Source organism: Microtus oregoni, unplaced genomic scaffold (genome assembly GCF_018167655.1).
Source record: "Microtus oregoni isolate MIOR12 unplaced genomic scaffold, Mior012 000016F_ref0000370, whole genome shotgun sequence".
In the NCBI taxonomy this organism is placed as follows: Eukaryota; Metazoa; Chordata; class Mammalia; order Rodentia; family Cricetidae; genus Microtus; species Microtus oregoni.
The window spans coordinates 36,022,800-36,035,295 of NW_024543075.1; the positions used below are offsets into that span (position 1 = coordinate 36,022,800).

The following is a 12,496-nucleotide window of genomic DNA, read 5'->3' on the forward strand; positions in this document are numbered from 1 at the left end:
TCCAGGTCTCTCAGGATGAGAGTCTAAGATGGCCAGTCAGGCTTGTGTTCCCTGTGTCCCTTTTGATGGAGGGGCATAGAGGAGATGTCCTGGTAGAAACAGGCTAACCACTACTGTCTCCCCTCATCAGCCCGACTCGGAGGTTGCAGAGGCTGGTCGCTGTCTGGAAGTATTCTTTGAGGGCTGGCTAAAGGAGATCTACCCAGACAAATGCTTTGCCCAGTCCCAGCAAGAGGACTCAGACTCTGAGGATGTATCTGGCGAGAGTGGCTGTTCCACCCCGCAGGGCTTCCCGTGGCCTCCCTACATGCAGGAAGGCATCCAGCCCAAGAGGCGGCGGCGGCACATGGTAAAGAGCAGCTGCCGGTCAGTGGGCAAGGGGGGTGGGTGGTGGCACTGGCAAGGGGCACCCGAGCAGCCAGCACCGAGTACTAGATGGAGTCATGCTGATGAAACTTCACTCTCAACCCCTTAGTGTATGAGAAAAGTAGGGTGGCGTGGAGACCGCCAGCCCCAGGTATTGGTAAAGCCTGACATTCAGAGGGGCCATGTGCCTGCCAGGGGTCCTCTAGCAAGTTCACGGCTCTAGGGTGAAGAAGCTGTCCTGACCCCCCAGCTCAGAACTATTATACTATGACTACAATGCCCATAGAAAGAGAGCCACCTGATACCAGTGCCTGCCTGGGCCAGAGGGAGGAAAGAAGGGACCCTTTAAACTCCTGGATAGGAAGGAAGCTGCAGGCTGGCTTGCAACAGATACTTCTAGGACTTTCTGGCTCTTTCGTCTGTGTAGACCTGAAAGATCAGTCTCCCTCCTTCCTTTCCTCCCTTGTGTCCCTCCCCTCATGTCCCCTTCTTCCTTCCCTCTCTCCTTCCTTCAGTCCCTCTTTCCATCTTTCCTTTTTGAAATAGGGTCTTAGTCTGTAGCCAAGGCTGGATTGGAACTAACTCTAGAAACCAGACGGGCCCTAAGCTTGTGACAGTCCCCCTACCTCTTCCTCCCAAGTGCTAGGATTACCTGTGTGTGACACTGCTTGCAGCCATTCTGTTAAACTCCCTGAAATGGGCTGCTGGCCTCCTGTGCCAAGGTCTGCCAGAAACCCCTGGTTATCTGCAACACTTGGTACATAGAGCCCTTGGTGAGCTCTGCCGTTGCCTTTCCAGGGTAGAAAACATCGGCTCTGGGGAACCCCAATCCTGACCTTGGTCCCGTTTAGTTTAATAAATCCAAATTTGAGTATTCCAATTTTTCTTTTCTCTCAGGAGAATGAAAAGACAAAGAAAATGTCGTTTCGTCTGGCCAACAGCATCTCGCAGGTGTGAGAGCTGGAAGGAGGCGGGCATGCAGGTGGCCGACGTCCCACCTTCTCGCCCATCCCTCCCCACCCTTCAGCTTTTCCTCTCCAGAGTGTGGCTGTGAGATGAGCCTTGTTGAGCGGGTCATGCTCCCTTCACCATTTGCATCTCTAGCATTTATCCGGGAGCCATAGTGTATCCCCCATAAAGAAATTTCAGGAGAACAGGGAAGAGGGAGGCCTTCCTCATTCCATGCCTCTTGCGGCTCAGGAGGACCTGGCCGACTCCGCTCACCTCTCAGCAGCCAGGGCTCGGGAGCACCTCACTGTGTGTGTCTGAACTCCTGGTTTAGAAGCGGGTACACGAAAGGAGGTGAGGTTTGGATGTATGGCAGGTGTGTGACCCCTGTCCCAGCACAGCCAAAGACTGTCACTGTTTGCCTTTGTGTCCTGTTGGGACAGAGGCATCTGCCACCGGCAGAACAGTGGAGGCTTCTCGAGGCCTCAATTGGTGCCTATTTGGGTTCTCACGGTTTTCAGGGTATTTGCTTCCCATGCCCCCTTTCCCGAGTAGGAGTTAGGTGGTCACTGTGAAGTGCTATGTGTGGCTGGCACTCTGGCCTGAGTTAGGTGGCTGTGCAGAGACCAGATTTCACTCACACTCAGACGGTGCCAGCTTCAGAGTCTGTCCCTCTGGGCTCGTAGCACCTGAGAAGCCACCTTCTCAGAAGTGGCCACTGTGTGTGTCAGCGGTTCTTCCTCCATCGCCTCTGTCCTACATCTGCATCTTGGGTTTTACCTGGGAGAAGTGAGGTGGCGTCGGCTGCTGGTGCAGGTTCCCTAGCCAGAACAGATCACAGCCAGTGTGCTGTGCGGGGCCTCTCCTGCCCAAGTTCTACTTCTCTACTTTCTCACACAACCAAAGATCAGAACTGTGGCCTCGCTGCCCTCAGCCCAGAAGCAGCCAACACACGGTCACCCTTTCTTGTCGGAGCCTGGAGAAGACCGTGGTGACGGATGGGACTCATTCCTGGGCTAAGGACAGAGAAGGAGGATATTGAGAGGTGAGAAACCAGCATCCTTTCATGACATTAGGTAACTCTAGAGTCACAGTTTTCACAGAATGCAGGAAGGCATTCTGGAAGCCCTGGGAATAGAGCTGTGTACTGTAGATCCTTTGTAGATGGATCTCCACAGTGTAGGCAGAGTGTCTGAGAAGAAGCATCTGAGAAATCTACAGGGCCAGGCTTCTGCTTAGACAAGGGCTTGGTTGAGGAAGGACCTGTTGATTACATTGCTGGTGGAGATGGCATCTTAGTAGCCTGGTCCCGAGGCGCGGCATGGCTGATTTCAGGGGACTTTTAGGCTGTGACTTTGGTTTTGTGAAAGTTTAAGGAAGTGATTATTCATAAGGCTTTTTTATTTTTATTTTCATTTATTTATTTATTTTTGCTGGGAAGCAAGGTTCTTTTCACCAGAAAGCTTTTCTTCTCTCCCTGTCAGTCAACAAAAGCACTCAGTCCCTTCTGCACTTGACTGAGGGGAAGCTTCACTTCAAAGCACCGCCCACTGCCACTGCCTTTTCTTTCAGCAGCACGGCAAGCTCTCTTCAGTAGATGGGCTTCCATTCCTGCTGTCTGGCTCCAGGCAGCTGAATCTTCTTCAGTTCGTTTCCAGTCAGGTAACCTTTGAACACAGGCTTTGCTCCTTATGTTCACAAGATCTTTGTTGGGCTCTTCTATTTCTCTTTGGATTTTGCATCTTTTTCTCTGATTAGCCTGGTGAGCTTCCTTCTTTTCATACGTCTCTAATTTCTGCTTTGAGGATCTTTCCTTTTGTGGCCCATATTCCATACTTCACGGTGTTCGGCCCTGGAAAGCCACTGAACACTGTGATAGCCTGAAACCTAACGGCCTTGACTGGATCAGCTGTAGAATGTGCCCATGACATGGAAATGCGTGGTTCAAAGCCTTGCTTTCCCTCTCCTGGTGCAGCTTGTTGCTTGTGTCCTGTCAGAACAAGGATCAGCTTCTGGGCCCAGAGATCTTGCAAATGTGGTCGGCAGGCCTTTGTTCTCTTTCCACTACAGAGCCCCTCTGTGCTGAGAGGCTTCCTCTGAGCCTGTGAACAGGGCAGATAGGAAAAAGGGATGACTTTTCCTTCAAGGAGGTGAGTCCCTGGCCCACCATTCCTTCCCTACACTGACTAGCCCATGGAATTTCCCCTGGAACCAAGTTTTTAAAGTTGTCGTAAATTTTTTTTTTGCATGCAAAAAAAAAAAAAAACCCAAAAAACAAAAAGCAAAAGAAAAAAAAACAAAACCAAAAAACAAACCCAAACCGGAAGTTTAAGGAAATTAAAACAAAACCAAACACTTGTTCACTAAGCGAGTTTTGCTCTTTAGCTCATCAACATTTTCACTGGATCCTGCAGTGACTCATTCCCATGTGGTCCCATGGTCAGATAAGCTCTTTGGTCCTGGGCAAAGTCACACAGTGGAAATGCAGCGAGTTCTGGTTGTTACAGTGCAGTGTGCAGCCCTAGAAGACAAGAGTCTTCTTCCTGGCTGCGCTGAGAGACGCAGTAGTAGGATGACTTCAGTGGACGCACGGGGATTTTAGTGCAAACGTTGGTACAGGAGGGACTTGAAAAGCAACCTTTCACAGAGTATGGCAGGTCGATCCACCTGGATTCAGTAACGGGTACCTGCCTGCTGTAGGGACCTTGCTGAACGGTGGCCACAAGGCCCTCCTTGGACATGGCTTCATGGCTGACATTGTTGGAAATGCAGTGAGCATTGGCTTCCTGTCCCTAGTTTTGCCACAGGTCTTTGTATGCCTCTTACTACGCCGGCCCCTCTTTGTAGCTGTCTCTGCTCCGTTCCCACTTTTGCCACCCTGGTCACTATTAAACTTCTGAGCTGAGTCTTCGCTTCTGGGCCTCCTCTTCTCCAGCCCCATTCACTGCTGTGCAAGGTCTCTTCTCCATGACTGTGTCCCTCTCCCTTCTCCCAGACTTTCCTTCTTCTCCAGGATTTCCTCCTCTTCCCAGCGTGAACCCAGGGCCCATCACAGAGGTCCCTATCAGCATCTTGGACTTTACTAACTCCCCAGCTTCTACGGTCTCCATTTTTCACGTCAACCTGCTTTCTCTTCCTTTTTGACTTCTAAGCATGGCGGACTCAGAACCACATCCTCAGTATTGATTGGGAACCCTTGAACTTGTATTACTCTTCTTTCTGATGCACACCCTTTATCTTTGCTGTCAGCCAATGACTGAACTTACCATCCGCTTCCTTGAAGAGAGCTCCTGAGGCGAGGGCTTCCTGCCCGCCGCTCTTCTTCATGTTGACCAGTGCGTGTGTCCTGTCTCACTTCCTTCCTTGTACTTCTAGTTCTGTGTTCTCTGAGCCCCGATATGTCCTCCAAGACTCTGCTTTTTTCCCTCTGGGCTCTGCAGGCTCTCTCCTTTGCTTCCCTTTACACAGCCTACCAAAGTTATTTCAAGATTAAGACAAGAATGTCACATCTGTGTCATATACCACTTTCCCTAGCCATCATTATTATTTTTAAAATAAACTGTTTGGCTGGACATGGTGACATACATCTTTAATCCCAGCACTTGGGAGGCAGAGACCGGAGGATGTCTGGGAGTTCAGCCTGGTCTACAGAGTGAGTGCCAGGCCAGCCAGAGCTACCCAGTGAGACCCTGTCTCAAAACACGAACAACAAAAAGAATATTTTTCTTTGATTCTTCTTCATCTCCGGTCCTCTGTTGATTTTCACAAGAGGCACCAGTGACCACGCAGTTGCCAAATGCAATGAATGCTTCTCATTTCCCAGCTGTCTGGAGCCCTGCACAGCCCCTCCCTTGGCCCACTCTTCCCTTCGCGTGCCATGCCCCTCACTCCGTCTTTCAGGACGGTCCCGGTTGCTGCACCATCTTTATCTCAGCCACAAAGGCTAAGCTTGTTTGGGACCTAGATGGAGGGATGTGTCTGGCTGTCGCCATTTTCTCCTCTCCAGGGTCTGGGTAAGCAAGCAGAATCATAGCTGCCCCCAATTCCTCCTCTCTGGCTTTTAACCCCTTCTTCCTGGGTTTGCTTCTCCTCTGGAGAGCTCAGGAGCGTCATGTGCACCTGCAGAGAGTTCTGCATCTGTGAATCCTCCCCTCTGTTGCTCCCCGGAGAGCATAGAGAGGTGGCCCATTTGTTAAGAGCCCCATTCAGTCAGCCTAAGAGACTGCTGGATTTTGCAGCATGCAATCTGCCATCTGGCTCAACTAAATTCCCACACTGATGGACAGCTCACTAGTATGATACTTAATCAGTTGGAACCTGCCTCAGTCAGCAGGGAGCCGAGGATCATGGGAAGGCAAGCTTTCAGGCTTGATTCAGGGCTGCAGCCAGGAAGAGTCCTGGCAGGGTGGGGGTGTGTCATGATGACCTTCTGAGGGAGGGGAGACTGGGAACTGCCGTGGTTCCTCTAGCTCAGCTAGACCCCTCCTGAAGGTCTTTCTTGTCTGCGTTGATCACCCCCCCCCCTCAAGCCCCATCTGCTTACTTCAGATGCTACCGGAGCTTCAGATGGTAGCTGCTTTCTTGGAGGTACTGTAGAAGGACATCTGACTTGAGAGTCTGAGAACCTCAATTTTAGTATTGTAAATGAGGGGCAGTGTGACCTGGGCATCGCTCAGATTCTGCAGCTCGAAAGTTGACAACTATGGAGCCCAGGCCACAGAGGAGCTCTGGTGTGGGGACCCAGCTAGAGAAGTCCCGACCAACAGGGCAACAACTCTACTGGCCGAACCGCACTGCTTGAAGGAAGTCTTCACTGGAGGTGCTGCTTCTTGTGCCGTATGCCCACACCTCGGGCTGCACACTTCGCCGGTGTCTGGACATGTCTCTTCTGTGTCTTTCCGAGACATGCTCAGTTGATCCAAAGGGGCTAGGGGCAGGCTAGGGGCAGAAGGAAGGAATTTAAGGAGAAGCATAATTGATTTTAAATGGACCCACACATTCAGAATCAAATAAAACATAGCACTTTCCTTTCCCAGCAATTCTGTCCTAGAGTGGTTTTTAGTGGAAATCGTTGAACCTGCTCCATCTCCTTTTGGATACTGGATTCCAACATCAGTAAGGGCATGAGCTAAAGAAGGCCTTCTCACTGCATGAGTGCAGCTTCCTCCTCAAAATGCAGGAAGTAGGCCTGACGTAGTTAGGGAAACACATTCACGAGAACCCACTTCTCATTGCCAGGCAAAGACACTTCAGGAAAGTACACCTATAATTCCAGCACCAGAGAAGCTGAGGCAGGAGGATTGCCCTTCTAGGTCGGGTTGGGCAATGTAGTGAGACCTTGTCTCAAAACAAACACTAAACTAAACACCTCCTCCAAAACCAAACAATCCTCCAAGCTGAATAAATATGTAAACAGGAACAAGATGAAGCTTCTTGACACAGTGACGGTCCTCACTGCCGTCTCTGCTCACGCTGCACTAAGAGGCTAGCAGTTTGCTGGGGATAGTTTGTGGTGAATATCAAGATTTATATTCAGTGGGCTGAACTCTCAACCTTTATGCTAGTTAATTTTTGTCAACTCGACACAAACTAGAGTCACTTGGGAAGAAGAACCTGAATTGCAGAATTTTCTCCATCAGATTGTCCTATGGACATGTCCGTGGGACGTTTTCTTGATTAAGGATTGAATTGGGAGGGGCCTAACCTATTGTGGGCAAGTGGTCCTGGGTTCTATGAGAAGGCAAGCTGAGCAAGCAGGTGGAACAAGCCAGCGTTCCTCCATGATTTCTACCTCTACCTTGAGCTCCTGCCCGCGCTCTGCTCAGTGATGGGCCGTGGGAGGGAAATGTAAGCCACGCGAACCCTTCCCTCCACACGCTGGTATCACAGCAACAGAAAGCCAATGGAGGCAGCTCCTTTCCTGCTTTGGTGGATTCCCCACCTAGGAATCATGGGTGGCACAGCCTACTCTTCCCTGCAGAAACTCAGAGGGACTGGAAGGTGTCTCACTGGGCACAGTGCTGGCTGTGCAAGCACAAGGACCTGAGTTCGAATCCCAGAACCCATGGAAACCTGGGCTTGGTGACCTGTTTGTGTTATCTCAGTGCTGAGAGTGAGTGGGGTAGATACAGGAGGATTCCTGGAGTTTACCGGCCAGCCAACCTTCCAGAACTGGTGAGCTCCAGGTTCACCTAGTCACCCTGTCACCAAAACAAAACATGGAGTGTAACTGAGGAAGACACCAGCTGTTGACCCGTCTGGTCTCCACACACCCACATCCACGTGAACACATCCAAATTCTCTCTCTCTCTCTCTCTCTCTCTCTCTCTCTCTCTCTCTCTCTCAGAGGGGTGGGGAAGAGAGGGAAAGAATGAGCACAAAACACCTCAGAATCTTGATTTCCAAACATCTCTTCAATCTACTGGTCATGATTCAAGGAGTAAATGAGGATCTGGAAACGTGGCTCAGTGGTTCAGGGTTTGTGCTGCTCTTCCACGGGACTGAGTTCCAGTTCCCAGCACCCACCATTCTGCAGCTCACAACCTCCTGAAACTCCAGCTCCAGGGTGGGGTGCAGCTATGGGAGGTGGGGTTTCCATGGCAACATCAGAGGATGAAGCACTGGGTGCTGGTGGCAGTGATGGTTCCGTCAGCAGACCAGCTCTATGCATGACTCCAGGAACTGTTCCTGGCCTAGATGGAGTACCGAGATTAACTCTGACCCTCCTGATCAGTGAGCCACCTAAGAAGTCTTTTAGTAAATCCACTTTCTGTTTAATTAGTAACCATTGGCTTCTGTGCCTTGAAACTAATCACCCTGCTGCAGAAGTCCTGAGAGTCTGCTAAGTCATGAACCCCTCCTCTGAGCCCCAGACGTATCCACGCCATGACAGCTGGTCATGAACCCCCTCCTCTGAGCCCCAGACCTATCTACACTATAATAGGTGGTCATGAACCCCCTCCTCTGAGCCACAGACCTATCCACGTCATGACAGCTGGTCATGAACCCCTCCTCTGAGCCCCAGACCTATCCACGCTATGACAGCTGGTCATGAACCCCTCCTCTGAGCCACAGACCTATCCACGTCATGACAGCTGGTCATGAACCCCTCCTCTGAGCCCCAGACCTATCCACGCTATGACAGCTGGTCATGAACCCCTCCTCTGAGCCCCAGACCTATCCATGCTATGACAGCTGGTCATGAACCCCTCCTCTGAGCCCCAGACCTATCCATGCTATGATAGCTGGTCATGAACCCCCTCCTCTGAGCCCCAGACCTATCTACACTATAATAGCTGGTCATGAACCCCTCCTCTGAGCCCCAGACCTATCCATGCTATGATAGCTGGCCACTCACTTGGATGTCCCAGTGTCACCTGATGTCACCTGACACACCAGCCCTCCCTTTTAACATACTTTCCCTCTGATGTTGTCATTGCAGCCAGGCAAGGGGGAGGAAGGTAGGAGTGTGGTATCAGGTGAGCCCAAAAATCTCATGCTCATGGGTTTTAATGCTCCAGGTGAGGCCTGTAGATCTCAGTCCTTCCTCTCCCAGCTGTGCAAGAGCCTGGCACTCTTTCTTTTCCTGTGCTGTTGCCTGTGTTTTGTCCTCATGTCACAGTTGGTGTTCTCTAGGTCCCCGGGACACTGAGGCTTTGCTTCCTGATACCATGGTTCCATGACTTCTAACTATCTCTCTTCCGCCCCAGCACACAGCCCTCTACCTCCATGCCTGGCCTGGGGATGATTTATGTAATGAGCATAGTATTTAAGCAAGAGAGAACTTTTCAGAGACTATAAAAAGTCCCGAGAAACAATAAATAAAGATAGACAAGGGCCAGAGAGATGACCTGTGAGTGAGGTGCTTATCCCAATTTCAGTCCTGGACTCATGGCAGAAAGAGCTGCTCCCAAAAGCTGTCCTCTGATCCACAAGCATGCTATGACAAGTATGGACCACTCCACGGAATGAATGTAGTTAGAAATGGGAAACGTATGCCAGAGCGGTGACGCACGCCCGTATTCCCAGAGTGGTGGTGCACACCTGTATTCCTGAGCGGTGGCACATGCCTGTATTCCCAGGGCGGTGGCGCACACCTGTATTCCCAGGGCGGTGGCACACGCCTGTATTCCCAGCATCCAGGAAGCAGAGGCAGGAGGGGATTGAAGTCTAAGGCCAGTCTCAGTTTCAAGTGAATTACAAGATTATTTAAAGCTACATAGTAAGATCCTGTCTCTCTCAAAAAATTTTAAAAAGGCCTAATTAAATGTCTATAAGCCACACAATTACATTAAACACATTGATTTTTAAGATTGGGGTGGTAGAAAATGCCCTTAATCCTAACACCAGGGATGCAGAGACAGGTATATCTCTTGAGTTCAGGGTCAGCTTGGTCTACATAATGAGTGTCAGGACAGCCAGGGCTATGTAGAAAGATTCTGTATCAAAAATACAAAACCAAAACCAAAACAAAACCAAGAACAAACAAAATTAATTATTTTTTAACAAAATTAATTATTAAGAAACACAACCCTAGTGTAAACTGAATTACTTCTGACCAATTGAAACAAAATTTAAAAAACAAACTCTTAAAGTTTTGAAATAGAAACTAATTATTACTGGCTATAAGTACATTTTCATTTTTTTATGTTCTAGAGCCTCTGGGAATAAGAATGGACAGCTTGTAACTGAACGCTAGTGGCCACCTTCAATTGTAGCAGAGACTCTTTGCTAATTAATGTTACTATCCATCATCATCATCATCATCACCACCACCATCACCATCACTACCACTACCACAATCATCATCCCCATCATCATCACCACCACAACCATAAACATCATCACCACCATCATCCTCACCATTACCATCACCACCACCACCACCACCATCACCACCACCACCATCACCACCACTACCTCATCATCACCATACCACCATTACCAACACCATCACCACAACCATAACCACCACCACCGCCATCATCATCTTAAACATTTTTTTATGGAGGATCTCACTATGTAACCTTGGCTGGCACGGGACTCACTATGTAGACCAGGCTAGCCTGGAATTCATAGAGATCTGTCTGCCTCTGCCTCCTAAGTACGGGTATAAAAGACATGCACCACCATTCCTGGCTATGTCTTCTTCATTTCAGCTATAACCTTCCCCTCAGATTCTCTACCACTATGACTGGATAGTATATTTTGAGTAAGTTTTAGCCAGTCAGTTATGAGCAGCCATGAGGGGTCCTCTCCAGGATGTGTTTTATGTGGACTTGCCTGTCCTTCAGGTCCTCCTCACCCATCCTAAGAACACTGTTACTCTACTGACCACATAGCCTCACTCATGCTCACCCTGAGACGTCTACACTAGGTCTGGACACCAAAGGCGTTCAGTCACTTTAGCACCATGACACACCAAGTTTTGGCAGAAACGAATGTCACCTCTCCCTGTGTGTGTGTGTGTGTGTGTGTGTGTGTGTGTGTAAGACAACAGATTTCATACATATTTATTTGCTTTTGAGGGACAGGATTTCTCTGTGTAGCCCTGGCTGTCCTAAACCATCACTCTGTAGACCACGCTGGTCTCAAACTCAGAGACCCACCTGTTTCTGCCTCCCAAGCCCACCATGGCCCAGCATGATTTCCCATATTTTAATCTCAACAAAAAATGAATTGACAACAAGCTAACATGGAGAGTCTCCCTCTGAGAGATAATCATAAGCAACAGCAGAACTCAGAGTGGCGCCCCGATGAGGACTGGGGCAGGATGAGGCGTGAAGTGGTAAAGAAGGCTGAACAGCCATCTTTTAGTATATGCATTGCTGTTGAAGTGAGGAGAGGAACCCTGAAGAGCATGTCTGAGAACTTTCTAGAAGGAGTGCAAGATCTGAGATGTAGAATATAACACACTGACTAAGAAGCATAAGAAACAGACAGGGTATCAAAATCGTAGAGCACAGAAGGCAAAAGGAACAGCTCTGACATATACCAGAAGGGAGACATGAACTTTTCAACATTCTAGCGTTTTCCCCCTTCCGAGAGCCTGGGTTTTCACTGCTTCACGACCTTTGGTTTAGATGTGTTTATGAGACTCGATCTGTCCTCGGAAGCACATGTGGAAGCCAGGTAGATCATCTGTGGGATGAAAATACTTGATTTCGGAGTTACTGTTTGCTTTCTCTTTCCCAGCGGAGGTATGAGAAAGTGCATATTGCTATAACACTGCCTAATGTTTGAGTAGTCTTCCTTTCTTTTTTATTTTTTGAGACAGGGTTTCTCTTTAGCTTTGGAGCCTGTCCTGGAACTAGTTCTTGTAGTCCAGGCTGGTCTCAAACTCAACAGAGATCCACCTGCCTCTGCCTCCTGAATGCTGGGATTAAAGACATGTGCCACCACCGCCCAACTTTACATTAGTTTTTAAAACAGTTTTTACATTTTATTTTTTATTTTATGTGTATATGTGTTTTTCCTGCACTTACATGTGTGCACTATCTGCATGCCTGGCATTCTCAGAGGTCAGGACAGGGCATCAGATCCCTTGGAACTGGAATCTGGAAGGTCGTGGGATGTGGGAACTAAACTCCAGTCCTCTGCAAAACCAACAACTGCTCTTAACCACTAAGCCATCTCCTCAGTCTCAATATTGGTTTCTTTTTGTTGTGATAAATGCTATGACCAATAGCAAGTTAAGGGAGAATTGATTTGGCTTATAGCTCCAGGGAATTAAGAGCCCATCATGGAGGGGGAGGCAGGCAGCAGGCAGTGGGAGCAGAAAGCTGAGAAATTCCATCTTCAACCACACAGAGAAGACAGAGCAAGCAAGTGGAACTGGAAAGTTATGAACTCCGAAGGCCTGTCCTCAGTGACATACTTCCTCCAGCAAGGCTGCACCTCCTGAAAAGTCCACAACCTCCCCAAACACCACCACCAACTGGGGACCAAGTGTTCAAACACATGTGCTATGGGGGACCCTGTTCATTCAAACTATCACAGGTGGTTTTCTTTGCTCTATATTCTACCTTTCCAAACAAGGCATTTATTACACTTTTATTGTGTGTGTGCACATGCACGTTCATACAGGTGTCATATCTGTGAAGGTCGGAGGACAGCTTACAGGAATTGGTTCTCTCCTTCTATGTGGGTCCCAGCAGTTGAGCTCAGGGCTCAGACTTGGCAA

General features: G+C 49.1%; 1 protein-coding gene across 2 annotated transcripts in view; it reads left to right on the forward strand.

Annotated features, from left to right (window-relative positions):
* Trim66 (tripartite motif containing 66) overlaps positions 1 to 6,390 on the forward strand; it is a 42,983-nt gene extending 36,593 nt beyond the window's left edge. For both annotated transcript variants that reach the window (XM_041666890.1, XM_041666889.1), the window contains exons 19-20: positions 131 to 349; positions 1,264 to 6,390. In XM_041666890.1, coding sequence (XP_041522824.1) covers positions 131 to 349; positions 1,264 to 1,323 — 279 coding nt within the window. In that variant the 3' untranslated portion in view covers positions 1,324 to 6,390. The remainder of the gene's footprint in view (positions 1 to 130; positions 350 to 1,263) is intronic.
* The last annotated feature ends 6,106 nt before the right edge of the window (positions 6,391 to 12,496 follow it).